The 17,500-nt window shown below is 47.4% G+C and overlaps 1 protein-coding gene across 1 annotated transcript in view; it reads left to right on the top strand.

The window, feature by feature from the left end:
* ak8 (adenylate kinase 8) overlaps nucleotides 1-17,500 on the top strand; it is a 104,249-nt gene that overhangs the window by 58,856 nt on the left and 27,893 nt on the right. Inside the window, exons 8-9 of the mRNA XM_084309353.1 lie at nucleotides 1-40; nucleotides 16,301-16,432. The exon at nucleotides 1-40 is cut by the window's left edge and continues 149 nt beyond it. Of these exons, the coding sequence (XP_084165479.1) occupies nucleotides 1-40; nucleotides 16,301-16,432 (172 nt within the window). The remainder of the gene's footprint in view (nucleotides 41-16,300; nucleotides 16,433-17,500) is intronic.

Below are 17,500 nucleotides of genomic sequence, written 5' to 3'. Positions count from 1 at the left end.
GTCAGCGCAGACCAACCACACACCGACGTCTTCCAGCAAGGTAGACACACCAGGCTATTGTAGCTGTTTAGTTTTAGTGTATTCTTTATTTATTTTTTCTCCACTTTTTCTCCTTATTTTCTATTTTTCTCCAATTTCGCCTCGCCAATTCTCCTTTCAATTCTTCCCTCCCCTGTCTCGAAAGTTGCTAGACTATGCCTCCCACTGGTCGGCTGCAGTGAGGACCAAGCCTTGCATCACGTGTCCCCTCCGGTACACGAGGAGGCAGCTGTCGCATCTTTTCACCTGAACAGCGCAATCTCTCAGTGGCGAGGAGTAGCGCGTGGCAGGTTCACGCTGCCCCCGATACTTCCTGATTCTGCTGTACAGGCGCACCAACCGACCTGTAGGAGTCGCTGTCCACAATGTCCGATCCCCACCCACCGGCTTTCCCACCCTCTAATACTGCCAATTGTATTAGTATGAATGACCAGCCAAGCCGGTAGTAACGCAGAGAGCTGGGCTCGATACCAGCATCTCCTGTGTTAGTGGCAGACCTCTAGTAAACTGCAGACACTATTATCACCTGGAGGAGAGCAGACCTCTAGTGAACTGCAGACACTATTATCACCTGGAGGAGAGCAGACCTCTAGTGAACTGCAGACACTATTATCACCTGGAGGAGAGCAGACCTCTAGTGAACTGCAGACACTATTATCACCTGGAGGAGAGCAGACCTCTAGTGAACTGCAGACACTATTATCACCTGGAGGAGAGCAGACCTCTAGTGAACTGCAGACACTATTATCACCCAGAGGAGACTAGACCTCTAGTGAACTGCAGACACTATTATCACCCAGAGGAGAGCAGACCTCTAGTGAACTGCAGACACTATTATCACCTGGAGGAGAGCAGACCTCTAGTGAACTGCAGACACTATTATCACCCAGAGGAGAGCAGACCTCTAGTGAACTGCAGACACTATTATCACCTGGAGGAGAGCAGACCTCTAGTGAACTGCAGACACTATTATCACCTGGAGGAGAGCAGACCTCTAGTGAACTACAGACACTATTATCACCCAGAGGAGAGCAGACCTCTAGTGAACTGCAGACACTATTATCACCTGGAGGAGAGCAGACCTCTAGTGAACTGCAGACACTATTATCACCTGGAGGAGAGCAGACCTCTAGTGAACTACAGACACTATTATCACCCAGAGGGGAGCAGACCTCTAGTGAACTGCAGACACTATTATCACCTGGAGGAGAGCAGACCTCTAGTGAACTGCAGACACTATTATCACCTGGAGGAGACTAGACCTCTAAGTGAACTGCAGACACTATTATCACCTGGAGGAGACCAGACCTCTAGTGAACTGCAGACACTATTATCACCTGGAGGAGAGCAGACCTCTAGTGAACTGCAGACATTATTATCACCCAGAGGAGAGCAGACCTCTAGTGAACTGCAGACACTATTATCACTCAGAAGAGAGCAGACCTCTAGTGAACTGCAGACACTATTATCACCTGGAGGAGAGCAGACCTCTAGTGAACTGCAGACACTATTATCACCCAGAGGAGAGCAGACCTCTAGTGAACTACAGACACTATTATCACCCAGAGGAGAGCAGACCTCTAGTGAACTGCAGACACTATTATCACCCAGAGGAGACTAGACCTCTAGTGAACTGCAGACACTATTATCACCCAGAGGAGAGCAGACCTCTAGTGAACTACAGACACTATTATCACCCGGAGGAGACTAGACCTCTAAGTGAACTGCAGACACCATTATCACCCAGAGGAGACTAGACCTCTAGTGAACTGCAGACACTATTATCACCCAGAGGAGAGCAGACCTCTAGTGAACTGCAGACACTATTATCACTCAGAAGAGAGCAGACCTCTAGTGAACTGCAGACACTATTATCACCTGGAGGAGAGCAGACCTCTAGTGAACTGCAGACACTATTATCACCCAGAGGAGAGCAGACCTCTAGTGAACTACAGACACTATTATCACCCAGAGGAGAGCAGACCTCTAGTGAACTGCAGACACTATTATCACCCAGAGGAGACTAGACCTCTAGTGAACTGCAGACACTATTATCACCCAGAGGAGAGCAGACCTCTAGTGAACTACAGACACTATTATCACCTGGAGGAGACTAGACCTCTAAGTGAACTGCAGACACTATTATCACCCAGAGGAGAGCAGACCTCTAGTGAACTGCAGACACTATTATCACCCAGAGAAGAGCAGACCTCTAGTGAACTGCAGACACTATTATCACCCAGAGGAGAGCAGACCTCTAGTGAACTGCAGACACTATTATCACCCAGAGGAGACTAGACCTCTAGTGAACTGCAGACACTATTATCACCTGGAGGAGAGCAGACCTCTAGTGAACTGCAGACACTATTATCACCTGGAGGAGAGCAGACCTCTAGTGAACTGCAGACACTATTATCACCCAGAGGAGACTAGACCTCTAGTGAACTGCAGACACTATTATCACCTGGAGGAGAGCAGACCTCTAGTGAACTGCAGACACTATTATCACCCAGAGGAGAGCAGACCTCTAGTGAACTACAGACACTATTATCACCTGGAGGAGAGCAGACCTCTAGTGAACTGCAGACACTATTATCACCTGGAGGAGAGCAGACCTCTAGTGAACTGCAGACACTATTATCACCCAGAGGAGAGCAGACCTCTAGTGAACTACAGACACTATTATCACCCAGAGGAGAGCAGACCTCTAGTGAACTGCAGACACTATTATCACCCAGAGGAGAGCAGACCTCTAGTGAACTGCAGACACTATTATCACCTGGAGGAGAGCAGACCTCTAGTGAACTGCAGACACTATTATCACCTGGAGGAGAGCAGGCCTCTAGTGAACTGCAGACACTATTATCACCTGGAGGAGAGCAGACCTCTAGTGAACTGCAGACACTATTATCACCCAGAGGGGAGCAGACCTCTAGTGAACTGCAGACACTATTATCACCCAGAGGGGAGCAGACCTCTAGTGAACTGCAGACACTATTATCACCTGTAGGAGAGCAGACCTCTAGTGAACTGCAGACACTATTATCACCCAGAGGAGACTAGACCTCTAGTGAACTACAGACACTATTATCACCCAGAGGAGACTAGACCTCTAGTGAACTGCAGACACTATTATCACCCAGAGGAGACTAGACCTCTAGTGAACTGCAGACACTATTATCACCCAGAGGAGAGCAGACCTCTAGTGAACTGCAGACACTATTATCACCCAGAGGAGAGCAGACCTCTAGTGAACTGCAGACACTATTATCACCCAGAGGAGACTAGACCTCTAGTGAACTGCAGACACTATTATCACCTGGAGGAGACTAGACCTCTAGTGAACTGCAGACACTATTATCACCTGGAGGAGAGCAGACCTCTAGTGAACTGCAGACACTATTATCACCTGGAGGAGAGCAGACCTCTAGTGAACTGCAGACACTATTATCACCTGGAGGAGAGCAGACCTCTAGTGAACTGCAGACACTATTATCACCCAGAGGAGACTAGACCTCTAGTGAACTGCAGACACTATTATCACCTGGAGGAGAGCAGACCTCTAGTGAACTGCAGACACTATTATCACCCAGAGGAGAGCAGACCTCTAGTGAACTACAGACACTATTATCACCCAGAGGAGAGCAGACCTCTAGTAAACTGCAGACACTATTATCACCTGGAGGAGACCTCTAGTGAACTGCAGACACTATTATCACCCAGAGGAGAGCAGACCTCTAGTGAACTGCAGACACTATTATCACCCAGAGAGCAGACCTCTAGTGAACTGCAGACACTATTATCACCCAGAGAGCAGACCTCTAGTGAACTGCAGACACTATTATCACCTGGAGGAGAGCAGACCTCTAGTGAACTGCAGACACTATTATCACCCAGAGGAGAGCAGACCTCTAGTGAACTGCAGACACTATTATCACCCGGAGGGGAGCAGACCTCTAGTGAACTGCAGACACTATTATCACCTGGAGGAGAGCAGACCTCTAGTGAACTGCAGACACTATTATCACCCGGAGGGGAGCAGACCTCTAGTGAACTGCAGACACTATTATCACCTGGAGGAGAGCAGACCTCTAGTGAACTGCAGACACTATTATCACCCATAGGAGACTAGACCTCTAGTGAACTGCAGACACTATTATCACCCAGAGGAGAGCAGACCTCTAGTGAACTGCAGACACTATTATCACCCAGAGGAGAGCAGACCTCTAGTGAACTGCAGACACTATTATCACCCAGAGGAGACTAGACCTCTAGTGAACTGCAGACACTATTATCACCTGGAGGAGAGCAGACCTCTAGTGAACTGCAGACACTATTATCACCCAGAGGAGAGCAGACCTCTAGTGAACTACAGACACTATTATCACCCAGAGGAGAGCAGACCTCTAGTAAACTGCAGACACTATTATCACCTGGAGGAGACCTCTAGTGAACTGCAGACACTATTATCACCCAGAGGAGAGCAGACCTCTAGTGAACTGCAGACACTATTATCACCCAGAGAGCAGACCTCTAGTGAACTGCAGACACTATTATCACCCAGAGAGCAGACCTCTAGTGAACTGCAGACACTATTATCACCTGGAGGAGAGCAGACCTCTAGTGAACTGCAGACACTATTATCACCCAGAGGAGAGCAGACCTCTAGTGAACTGCAGACACTATTATCACCCGGAGGGGAGCAGACCTCTAGTGAACTGCAGACACTATTATCACCTGGAGGAGAGCAGACCTCTAGTGAACTGCAGACACTATTATCACCCATAGGAGACTAGACCTCTAGTGAACTGCAGACACTATTATCACCCAGAGGAGAGCAGACCTCTAGTGAACTGCAGACACTATTATCACCCAGAGGAGAGCAGACCTCTAGTGAACTGCAGACACTATTATCACCTGGAGGAGAGCAGACCTCTAGTGAACTACAGACACTATTATCACCTGGAGGAGAGCAGACCTCTAGTGAACTACAGACACTATTATCACCCAGAGGAGAGCAGACCTCTAGTGAACTACAGACACTATTATCACCTGGAGGAGAGCAGACCTCTAGTGAACTACAGACACTATTATCACCTGGAGGAGAGCAGACCTCTAGTGAACTGCACACACTATTATCACCTGGAGGAGAGCAGACCTCTAGTGAACTACAGACACTATTATCACCTGGAGGAGAGCAGACCCCAGTATTCACTGACATATTTAACCTGTCCTTAGAACAGGCTGTCATCCCCACCTGCCTGAAGAAGTCCACTATTATCCCTGTACCCAAAAAATCCAAGCCTGCTTGCCTCAACGACTACCGCCCTGTAGCTCTCACCTCCATAGCCATGAAGTGCTTTGAGAAGCTAGTAAAGGGCTACATCTGCTCCTCCCTCCCCATCAACATGGACCCCCTGCAATTTGCATACCGCCCCAACAGGTCCACGGAGGACGCCATATCCCATGTGCTGCACACAGCAGCATCACACCTGGACAAGAGGCAGGGGAACTATGTGAGAATGCTATTCATCGACTACAGCTCGGCATTCAATACCATAGTCCCCTCCATACTCATAGCCAAGCTCAGGGACCTGGGCTTGGGCTATGACCTCTGCCAGTGGGTCTTGGACTTCCTGACTGGCAGACCCCAGGTGGTGAGAGCAGGCAACTGCACCTCCTCATCCATCACCCTCAACATAGGGGCCCCCCAGGGCTGTGTTCTGAGTCCCCTCCTCTACTCCCTGTACACACACGACTGTGTGGCTCAGCGGAGTAGCAATACAATCGTCAAATTTGCTGACGACACAGTGGTGGTGGGCCTGATCTCTGCCAACGACGAGAGGGCCTACCTGGAAGAGGTCAAGGTCCTGGCGGGATGGTGCCAGGAAAACAGCCTCTCCCTGAACGTCAGCAAAACAAAGGAGATGATTGTGGACTTCAGGAGGTCGGGGGTCAAGGACTACAGCCCCCTCAGCATCGACGGGGCACCGGTTGAGAGGGTCAACAGCTTCAAGTACCTCGGAGCCCACATATCCGAGGACTTGAAATGGACCATACACATTAACAGTGTGGTGAAGAAGGCACGACAACGCCTCTACTTCCTCAGGCGCCTAAGGAAGTTCCAAGTCAGCCAGAAGATCCTTAAGAACTTCTACTCATGTACAATAGAGAGCATCTTGACCGGCAACATCACCTCCTGGTTTGGGAATAGCACTGCAAAAGACCAAAGCAGACTACAAAGAGTGACACGTTCAGCCGAACGCACAATCGGAGGGGGGCTCCCCACCCTCCAGAACATTTACTACAAGCGTTGCAAGGGGAAGGCTAAGAGAATTATTAAGGACTCGAGCCACCCGAACAACTGCCTCTTTGAACTGCTGCCGTCAGGCAAGCGATACAGGAGTCTCAAGGCGAGCACAGAAAGACTCAGAAGTAGCTTCTATCCCCAGGCCATCAGGCTGCTAAACGAACAATGAATGAACACTACACAACAACAACCACCAAACACACATAGCACACACATCCACACGCACACACTCACTTTAAACAAACACACTGCAGCACCCACTACACACACTTTATAGCACACACCCACTTTAAACAAACACACTGTAGCACCCACTCCCCACACTTTATATTTATGGATGAAGGATTGCACTACAACTCGTACACCTTACTGTAAATTGTACCTAAAATTGTACCTCATCCCATTTCTGCTTTGCACTAGATAGTACTGTACATTAGTACACTGCATAGTTGTGTATTGTATATTATATGGTAACTCAGAACATTGTACATATGTCTATACCGAACAACTGTGACCTCATTTTCTTCTTCTAAATTCATGCTATATTATGTTATTATGTTATTTGATACTATCTTGTCTAGCACAGTCTCTGGAGCGTAACAGTAAGAAGCATTTTGTATGAAAGTATTCTGTACTTCTGTATGACAACTATTAAAGAACTTGAACTTGAGAACTTGAACTTGACCTCTAGTGAACTGCACACACTATTATCACCCAGAGGAGAGCAGACCTCTAGTGAACTGCAGACACTATTATCACCTGGAGGAGAGCAGACCTCTAGTGAACTGCAGACATTATTATCACCCAGAGGAGAGCAGACCTCTAGTGAACTGCAGACACTATTATCACCCAGAGGAGAGCAGACCTCTAGTGAACTGCAGACACTATTATCACCCAGAGGAGACTAGACCTCTAGTGAACTGCAGACACTATTATCACCCAGAGGAGAGCAGACCTCTAGTGAACTGCAGACACTATTATCACCCAGAGGAGACTAGACCTCTAGTGAACTGCAGACACTATTATCACCCAGAGGAGACTAGACCTCTAGTGAACTGCAGACACTATTATCACCCAGAGGAGAGCAGACCTCTAGTGAACTGCAGACACTATTATCACCCAGAGGAGAGCAGACCTCTAGTGAACTGCAGACACTATTATCACCCAGAGGAGAGCAGACCTCTAGTGAACTGCAGACACTATTATCACCCAGAGGAGACCAGACCTCTAGTGAACTGCAGACACTATTATCACCCAGAGGAGAGCAGACCTCTAGTGAACTGCAGACACTATTATCACCTGGAGGAGACCAGACCTCTAGTGAACTGCAGACACTATTATCACCCAGAGGAGAGCAGACCTCTAGTGAACTGCAGACACTATTATCACCCAGAGGAGACTAGACCTCTAGTGAACTGCAGACACTATTATCACCTGGAGGAGAGCAGACCTCTAGTGAACTGCAGACACTATTATCACCCAGAGGAGAGCAGACCTCTAGTGAACTGCAGACACTATTATCACCCAGAGGAGAGCAGACCTCTAGTGAACTGCAGACACTATTATCACCTGGAGGAGAGCAGACCTCTAGTGAACTGCAGACACTATTATCACCCAGAGGAGAGCAGACCTCTAGTGAACTGCAGACACTATTATCACCCAGAGGAGAGCAGACCTCTAGTGAACTGCAGACACTATTATCACCTGGAGGAGAGCAGACCTCTAGTGAACTACAGACACTATTATCACCTGGAGGAGAGCAGACCTCTAGTGAACTGCAGACACTATTATCACCTGGAGGAGAGCAGACCTCTAGTGAACTGCAGACACTATTATCACCTGGAGGAGAGCAGACCTCTAGTGAACTGCAGACACTATTATCACCCGGAGGAGAGCAGACCTCTAGTGAACTGCAGACACTATTATCACCTGGAGGAGAGCAGACCTCTAGTGAACTGCAGACACTATTATCACCTGGAGGAGAGCAGACCTCTAGTGAACTGCAGACACTATTATCACCCAGAGGAGAGCAGACCTCTAGTGAACTACAGACACTATTATCACCCAGAGGAGAGCAGACCTCTAGTGAACTGCAGACACTATTATCACCTGGAGGAGAGCAGACCTCTAGTGAACTGCAGACACTATTATCACCTGGAGGAGACTAGACCTCTAGTGAACTGCAGACACTATTATCACCCAGAGGAGACTAGACCTCTAGTGAACTGCAGACACTATTATCACCTGGAGGAGACTAGACCTCTAGTGAACTGCAGACACTATTATCACCCAGAGGGGAGCAGACCTCTAGTGAACTACAGACACTATTATCACCTGGAGGAGAGCAGACCTCTAGTGAACTGCAGACACTATTATCACCCAGAGGAGACTAGACCTCTAGTGAACTGCAGACACTATTATCACCTGGAGGAGAGCAGACCTCTAGTGAACTGCAGACACTATTATCACCTGGAGGGGAGCAGACCTCTAGTGAACTACAGACACTATTATCACCTGGAGGAGAGCAGACCTCTAGTGAACTGCAGACACTATTATCACCCAGAGGAGACTAGACCTCTAGTGAACTGCAGACACTATTATCACCTGGAGGAGAGCAGACCTCTAGTGAACTGCAGACACTATTATCACCTGGAGGAGAGCAGACCTCTAGTGAACTGCAGACACTATTATCACCCAGAGGAGAGCAGACCTCTAGTGAACTGCAGACACTATTATCACCCAGAGGAGACTAGACCTCTAGTGAACTGCAGACACTATTATCACCTGGGGGAGAGCAGACCTCTAGTGAACTGCAGACACTATTATCACCCAGAGGAGAGCAGACCTCTAGTGAACTACAGACACTATTATCACCTGGAGGAGACCAGACCTCTAGTGAACTGCAGACACTATTATCACCCAGAGGAGACCAGACCTCTAGTGAACTGCAGACACTATTATCACCTGGAGGAGACCAGACCTCTAGTGAACTGCAGACACTATTATCACCTGGAGGAGACCAGACCTCTAGTGAACTGCAGACACTATTATCACCTGGAGGAGAGCAGACCTCTAGTGAACTGCAGACACTATTATCACCTGGAGGAGACCAGACCTCTAGTGAACTGCAGACACTATTATCACCCAGAGGAGAGCAGACCTCTAGTGAACGGCAGACACTATTATCACCTGGAGGAGACTAGACCTCTAGTGAACTGCAGACACTATTATCACCCAGAGGAGAGCAGACCTCTAGTGAACTGCAGACACTATTATCACCTGGAGGAGAGCAGACCTCTAGTGAACTGCAGACACTATTATCACCCAGAGGGGAGCAGACCTCTAGTGACTGCAGACACTATTATCACCTGGAGGAGAGCAGACCTCTAGTGAACTGCAGACACTATTATCACCCAGAGGAGACTAGACCTCTAGTGAACTGCAGACACTATTATCACCCAGAGGAGAGCAGACCTCTAGTGAACTGCAGACACTATTATCACCCAGAGGAGAGCAGACCTCTAGTGAACTGCAGACACTATTATCACCTGGGGGAGAGCAGACCTCTAGTGAACTGCAGACACTATTATCACCCAGAGGAGACTAGACCTCTAGTGAACTGCAGACACTATTATCACCTGGAGGAGACCAGACCTCTAGTGAACTGCAGACACTATTATCACCTGGAGGAGAGCAGACCTCTAGTGAACTGCAGACACTATTATCACCCAGAGGAGAGCAGACCTCTAGTGAACTGCAGACACTATTATCACCTGGAGGAGAGCAGACCTCTAGTGAACTGCAGACACTATTATCACCTGGAGGAGATCAGACCTCTAGTGAACTGCAGACACTATTATCACCCAGAGGAGAGCAGACCTCTAGTGAACTGCAGACACTATTATCATCCAGAGGAGAGCAGACCTCTAGTGAACTGCAGACACTATTATCACCCAGAGAAGAGCAGACCTCTAGTGAACTGCAGACACTATTATCACCCAGAGGAGAGCAGACCTCTAGTGAACTACAGACACTATTATCACCCAGAGGAGAGCAGACCTCTAGTGAACTGCAGACACTATTATCACCCAGAGGAGAGCAGACCTCTAGTGAACTGCAGACACTATTATCACCTGGAGGAGAGCAGACCTCTAGTGAACTGCAGACACTATTATCACCCAGAGGAGAGCAGACCTCTAGTGAACTGCAGACACTATTATCACCCAGAGGAGACTAGACCTCTAGTGAACTGCAGACACTATTATCACCTGGGGGAGAGCAGACCTCTAGTGAACTACAGACACTATTATCACCTGGGGGAGAGCAGACCTCTAGTGAACTGCAGAAACTATTATCACCCAGAGAGCAGACCTCTAGTGAACTGCAGACACTATTATCACCCAGAGGAGACTAGACCTCTAATGAACTGCAGACACTATTATCACCTGGAGGAGACCAGACCTCTAGTGAACTGCAGACACTATTATCACCCAGAGGAGACCAGACCTCTAGTGAACTGCAGACACTATTATCACCTGGAGGAGAGCAGACCTCTAGTGAACTACAGACACTATTATCACCTGGAGGAGAGCAGACCTCTAGTGAACTGCAGACACTATTATCACCCAGAGGAGACTAGACCTCTAGTGAACTGCAGACACTATTATCACCTGGAGGAGACCAGACCTCTAGTGAACTGCAGACACTATTATCACCCAGAGGAGAGCAGACCTCTAGTGAACTGCAGACACTATTATCACCTGGAGGAGAGCAGACCTCTAGTGAACTGCAGACACTATTATCGCCTGGAGGAGACTAGACCTCTAGTGAACTGCAGACACTATTATCACCTGGAGGAGACTAGACCTCTAGTGAACTGCAGACACTATTATCACCCAGAGGAGAGCAGACCTCTAGTGAACTACAGACACTATTATCACCTGGAGGAGAGCAGACCTCTAGTGAACTGCAGACACTATTATCACCCAGAGGAGAGCAGACCTCTAGTGAACTGCAGACACTATTATCACCTGGAGGAGAGCAGACCTCTAGTGAACTGCAGACACTATTATCACCCAGAGGAGAGCAGACCTCTAGTGAACTGCAGACACTATTATCACCCAGAGGAGAGCAGACCTCTAGTGAACTGCAGACACTATTATCACCCAGAGGAGACTAGACCTCTAGTGAACTGCAGACACTATTATCACCCAGAGGAGAGCAGACCTCTAGTGAACTGCAGACACTATTATCACCCAGAGGAGAGCAGACCTCTAGTGAACTGCAGACACTATTATCACCCAGAGGAGAGCAGACCTCTAGTGAACTGCAGACACTATTATCACCTGGAGGAGAGCAGACCTCTAGTGAACTGCAGACACTATTATCACCTGGAGGAGAGCAGACCTCTAGTGAACTGCAGACACTATTATCACCTGGAGGAGAGCAGACCTCTAGTGAACTGCAGACACTATTATCACCCAGAGGAGACTAGACCTCTAGTGAACTGCAGACACTATTATCACCCAGAGGAGACTAGACCTCTAGTGAACTGCAGACACTATTATCACCTGGAGGAGACTAGACCTCTAGTGAACTACAGACACTATTATCACTCAGAAGAGAGCAGACCTCTAGTGAACTGCAGACACTATTATCACCTGGAGGAGAGCAGACCTCTAGTGAACTGCAGACACTATTATCACCCAGAGGAGAGCAGACCTCTAGTGAACTGCAGACACTATTATCACCCAGAGGAGACTAGACCTCTAGTGAACTGCAGACACTATTATCACCCAGAGGAGAGCAGACCTCTAGTGAACTGCAGACACTATTATCACCTGGAGGAGACCTCTAGTGAACTGCAGACACTATTATCACCTGGAGGAGAGCAGACCTCTAGTGAACTGCAGACACTATTATCACCCAGAGGAGACTAGACCTCTAGTGAACTGCAGACACTATTATCACCTGGAGGAGAGCAGACCTCTAGTGAACTGCAGACACTATTATCACCTGGAGGAGAGCAGACCTCTAGTGAACTGCAGACACTATTTTTTTTTTTTGATCCACTTTTTCTCCCATTTTTCTATATTTTCTCCCATCCCAATTTCGTATCATCCAATTCAACCCTCCCCTGTCACGAACGCTGTTTCTTGCCTCCCACAAGCCGGCTGCAATGTGGACTAAGTCATACATAGCACAAGTCCCCTCCGGTACTTGAGGTAACAGCAGTCGCATCTTTTCACCTGCGCAGCTCGATCTCTCAGTGTCGAGGAGTAACGCGTGGGAGGCTCACGCTGCCCCCGACACTTCCTGATTCTACTGCGCAGGCGCACCAACCGACTTGTAGGAGTCGCTTGTTCACAACGTTCGATCCCCACCCTTCAGTTTTCCCTCCCCGTAATACGGCCAATGTGTATTACTGCGGACGACCAGCTAAACTGAAAACAATGTGGAGAGCTGGATTCGAACACGCGAATCCTAGCGTCTCCACACTGGTGGCGAGTGCCTTGCCCACTACACCACCTAGCCGCCCCAACTGCAGACACTATTATCACCTGGGGGAGATCAGACCTCTAGTGAACTGCAGACACTATTATCACCTGGAGGAGAGCAGACCTCTAGTAAACTGCAGACACTATTATCACCTGGGGGAGAGCAGACCTCTAGTGAACTGCAGACACTATTATCACCTGGAGGAGAGCAGACCTCTAGTGAACTGCAGACACTTATCACCCAGAGGAGAGCAGACCTCTAGTGAACTGCAGACACTATTATCACCTGTAGGAGAGTAGACCTCTAGTGAACTACAGACACTATTATCACCTGGAGGAGAGCAGACCTCTAGTGAACTACAGACACTATTATCACCTGGGGGAGAGCAGACCTCTAGTGAACTGCAGACACTATTATCACCTGGAGGAGAGCAGACCTCTAGTGAACTGCAGACACTATTATCACCTGTAGGAGAGCAGACCTCTAGTGAACTACAGACACTATTATCACCTGGAGGAGAGCAGACCTCTAGTGAACTGCAGACACTATCATCACCTGGAGGAGAGCAGACCTCTAGTGAACTGCAGACACTATTATCACCCAGAGGAGAGCAGACCTCTAGTGAACTGCAGACACTATTATCACCTGGAGGAGAGCAGACCTCTAGTGAACTGCAGACACTATTATCACCTGGAGGAGATCAGACCTCTAGTGAACTGCAGACACTATTATCACCCAGAGGAGAGCAGACCTCTAGTGAACTGCAGACACTATTATCATCCAGAGGAGAGCAGACCTCTAGTGAACTGCAGACACTATTATCACCCAGAGAAGAGCAGACCTCTAGTGAACTGCAGACACTATTATCACCCAGAGGAGAGCAGACCTCTAGTGAACTACAGACACTATTATCACCCAGAGGAGAGCAGACCTCTAGTGAACTGCAGACACTATTATCACCCAGAGGAGAGCAGACCTCTAGTGAACTGCAGACACTATTATCACCTGGAGGAGAGCAGACCTCTAGTGAACTGCAGACACTATTATCACCCAGAGGAGAGCAGACCTCTAGTGAACTGCAGACACTATTATCACCCAGAGGAGACTAGACCTCTAGTGAACTGCAGACACTATTATCACCTGGGGGAGAGCAGACCTCTAGTGAACTACAGACACTATTATCACCTGGGGGAGAGCAGACCTCTAGTGAACTGCAGAAACTATTATCACCCAGAGAGCAGACCTCTAGTGAACTGCAGACACTATTATCACCTGGAGGAGACTAGACCTCTAATGAACTGCAGACACTATTATCACCCAGAGGAGACCAGACCTCTAGTGAACTGCAGACACTATTATCATCCAGAGGAGAGCAGACCTCTACTGAACTGCAGACACTATTATCACCCAGAGGAGAGCAGACCTCTAGTGAACTGCAGACACTATTATCACCTGGAGGAGAGCAGACCTCTAGTGAACTACAGACACTATTATCACCCAGAGGAGAGCAGACCTCTAGTGAACTGCAGACACTATTATCACCCAGAGGAGACTAGACCTCTAGTGAACTGCAGACACTATTATCACCCAGAGGAGAGCAGACCTCTAGTGAACTGCAGACACTATTATCACCCAGAGGAGAGCAGACCTCTAGTGAACTGCAGACACTATTATCACCCAGAGGAGACTAGACCTCTAGTGAACTGCAGACACTATTATCACCTGGAGGAGAGCAGACCTCTAGTGAACTGCAGACACTATTATCACCCAGAGGAGAGCAGACCTCTAGTGAACTGCAGACACTATTATCACCCAGAGGAGACTAGACCTCTAGTGAACTACAGACACTATTATCACCCAGAGGAGAGCAGACCTCTAGTGAACTGCAGACACTATTATCACCTGGAGGAGAGCAGACCTCTAGTGAACTGCAGACACTATTATCACCTGGAGGAGAGCAGACCTCTAGTGAACTGCAGACACTATTATCACCCAGAGGAGAGCAGACCTCTAGTGAACTGCAGACACTATTATCACCTGGAGGAGAGCAGACCTCTAGTGAACTGCAGACACTATTATCACCTGGAGGAGAGCAGACCTCTAGTGAACTGCAGACACTATTATCACCCAGAGGGGAGCAGACCTCTAGTGAACTGCAGACACTATTATCACCTGGAGGAGAGCAGACCTCTAGTGAACTACAGACACTATTATCACCCAGAGGAGACTAGACCTCTAGTGAACTGCAGACACTATTATCACCTGGAGGAGAGCAGACCTCTAGTGAACTGCAGACACTATTATCACCTGGAGGAGAGCAGACCTCTAGTGAACTGCAGACACTATTATCACCCAGAGGAGAGCAGACCTCTAGTGAACTGCAGACACTATTATCACCCAGAGGAGAGCAGACCTCTAGTGAACTGCAGACACTATTATCACCTGGAGGAGAGCAGACCTCTAGTGAACTGCAGACACTATTATCACCCAGAGGAGACTAGACCTCTAGTGAACTGCAGACACTATTATCACCCAGAGGAGAGCAGACCTCTAGTGAACTGCAGACACTATTATCACCCAGAGGAGACTAGACCTCTAGTGAACTGCAGACACTATGTCCTCAGATATGTAGCAGAGGCCCAACTCCAGGAGGCTGAAGTCTGCTCTCCTCCAGGTGACGTCATCGGGTGGTGGTTCTCAGGGGGGGATGTGGCTGAGTTTAGTATGGACTGTATGAAAGTATGGACTGTATGAAAGTATGGACTGTATGAAAGTATGGACTGTATGAATGTATGGACTGTATGAAAGTATGTACTGTATGAAAGTATGTACTGTATGAAAGTATGTACTGTATGAAAGTATGTACTGTATGAAGGTATGGACTATATGAAGGTATGGACTATATGAAGATATGCACTATATGAAGGTATGGACTGTGATCATATGAAGCTACATGTATGGACTATGATCATATGAAGGTATGGACTATGTGGTCATATGAAGCTACATGTATGGACTATGATCATATGAAGGTATGGACTATGTGGTCATATGAAGGTATGGACTATGTGATCATATGAAGGTATGGACTATATGATCATATGAAGATATGAACTATATGATCATATGAATATATGAACTATATGAAGGTATGTACTATATGAAGGTATGATCATATGAACTATATGAAGGTATGGACTATATGAAGGTATGGACTATGATCATATGAAGGTATGGGCTATATAAAGGTATGGCCTATATGAAGGTATGATCATATGAATATATGAACTATATGAAGGTATGCACTATATGAAGGTATGGACTATGATCATATGAAGGTATGGGCTATATAAAGGTATGGCCTATATGAAGGTATGATCTTATGAATATATGAACTATATGAAGGTATGGACTATATGATCATATGAAAGTATCTATATGGTCTCTCCACAGTCCTATCCTTCGCTCTGTCCCGCCAGCGCTCCTTGGCGCCACACACTCCCAGAATCCTCCTCTTTGGACCACCGGGATCTGGGAAGAGTCACCAGGCCAAACTACTGGCGCAGAAATACCACCTGGTTAACTGTAAGTCTGGCAGACAGACACACACAGTGAATTCCCATCAACTGGTGGCTTTTGTCAAACTGGAAACAAATAGAAGAATTGAGCTCCACCAGCAGCAACTAGCTTCATCTCTCTCTCTCTCTCTCTCTCTCTCTCTCTCTCTCTCTCTCTCTCTCTCTCTCTCTCTCTCTCTCTCTCTCTCTCTCTCTCTCTCTCTCTCTCTCTCTCTCTCTCTCTCTCTCTCTGTGTATCTCTCTCCTGTGTGTCTGTCTCTCTCTCTGTGTGTCTGTCTGTCTCTCTCTCTCCTGTGTGTCTGTCTGTCTCTCTCTCTGTGTCTGTCTGTCTCTCTCTCTCAATTCAATTCAATTCAAATAGGCTTTATTGGCATGAAATATTTACATACTTATTGCCAAAGCAAGTTCAACATACAAACAATAACATATATATTAAGCAATACAATATCATAATATTAGTAATAACAGTAAGGACAATCAACAAGAAACATATTAATTTACAAAATAGTCACTCGATCGGGTAGTCATTTTTCAAGTGTGGCCATTCAGATACATTTACAGGGCTTGTTCTCTTATTTTGTGACAACCGTCTACATATTTTGCAGCTAATGCTGTACACTGACTTTTCTCCCCACACATGTATAGTAGCTTTTGGTGATCAGGGAGATGGATAAACTGTGCATCAATTTTGTTTATTTTATCAAAGAAGACTTCTCTTAGGTCCTTGTATTTCTCACAGTATAGCAGGAAGTGAGGTTCTGTCTCAATGTCCCCCTGATGGCAAAGTGAACACAGCCTGGCCTCTCTGGGCAGCCATTTTTGCCTGTGACGGCCTGTTTCTATGGCTAGACTGTGTCCACACAGTCTGTACCGTGTCAATGTTTTTCTTAATTTTATCTCATTCACAGTAGTCAGGTATTCTGCCACCATGTACTCTCTGTTTAGGGTCAAATAGAATTCTAATTTACTTTGAGATTTGGTTGATTTGTTCCAATATTCTATATAGTTTTTTTTTTGTTTTGAGATTATTTGGTTGGGCCAGATTTTTTGGTATCTGTCCTGAAGCATTTGTGGG

This window comes from Notolepis coatsorum (assembly GCF_963971535.1).
Source record: "Notolepis coatsorum genome assembly, chromosome: 2".
Taxonomy (NCBI): Eukaryota; Metazoa; Chordata; class Actinopteri; order Aulopiformes; family Paralepididae; genus Notolepis; species Notolepis coatsorum.
This window is presented reverse-complemented; position numbering and strand designations above follow the sequence as displayed.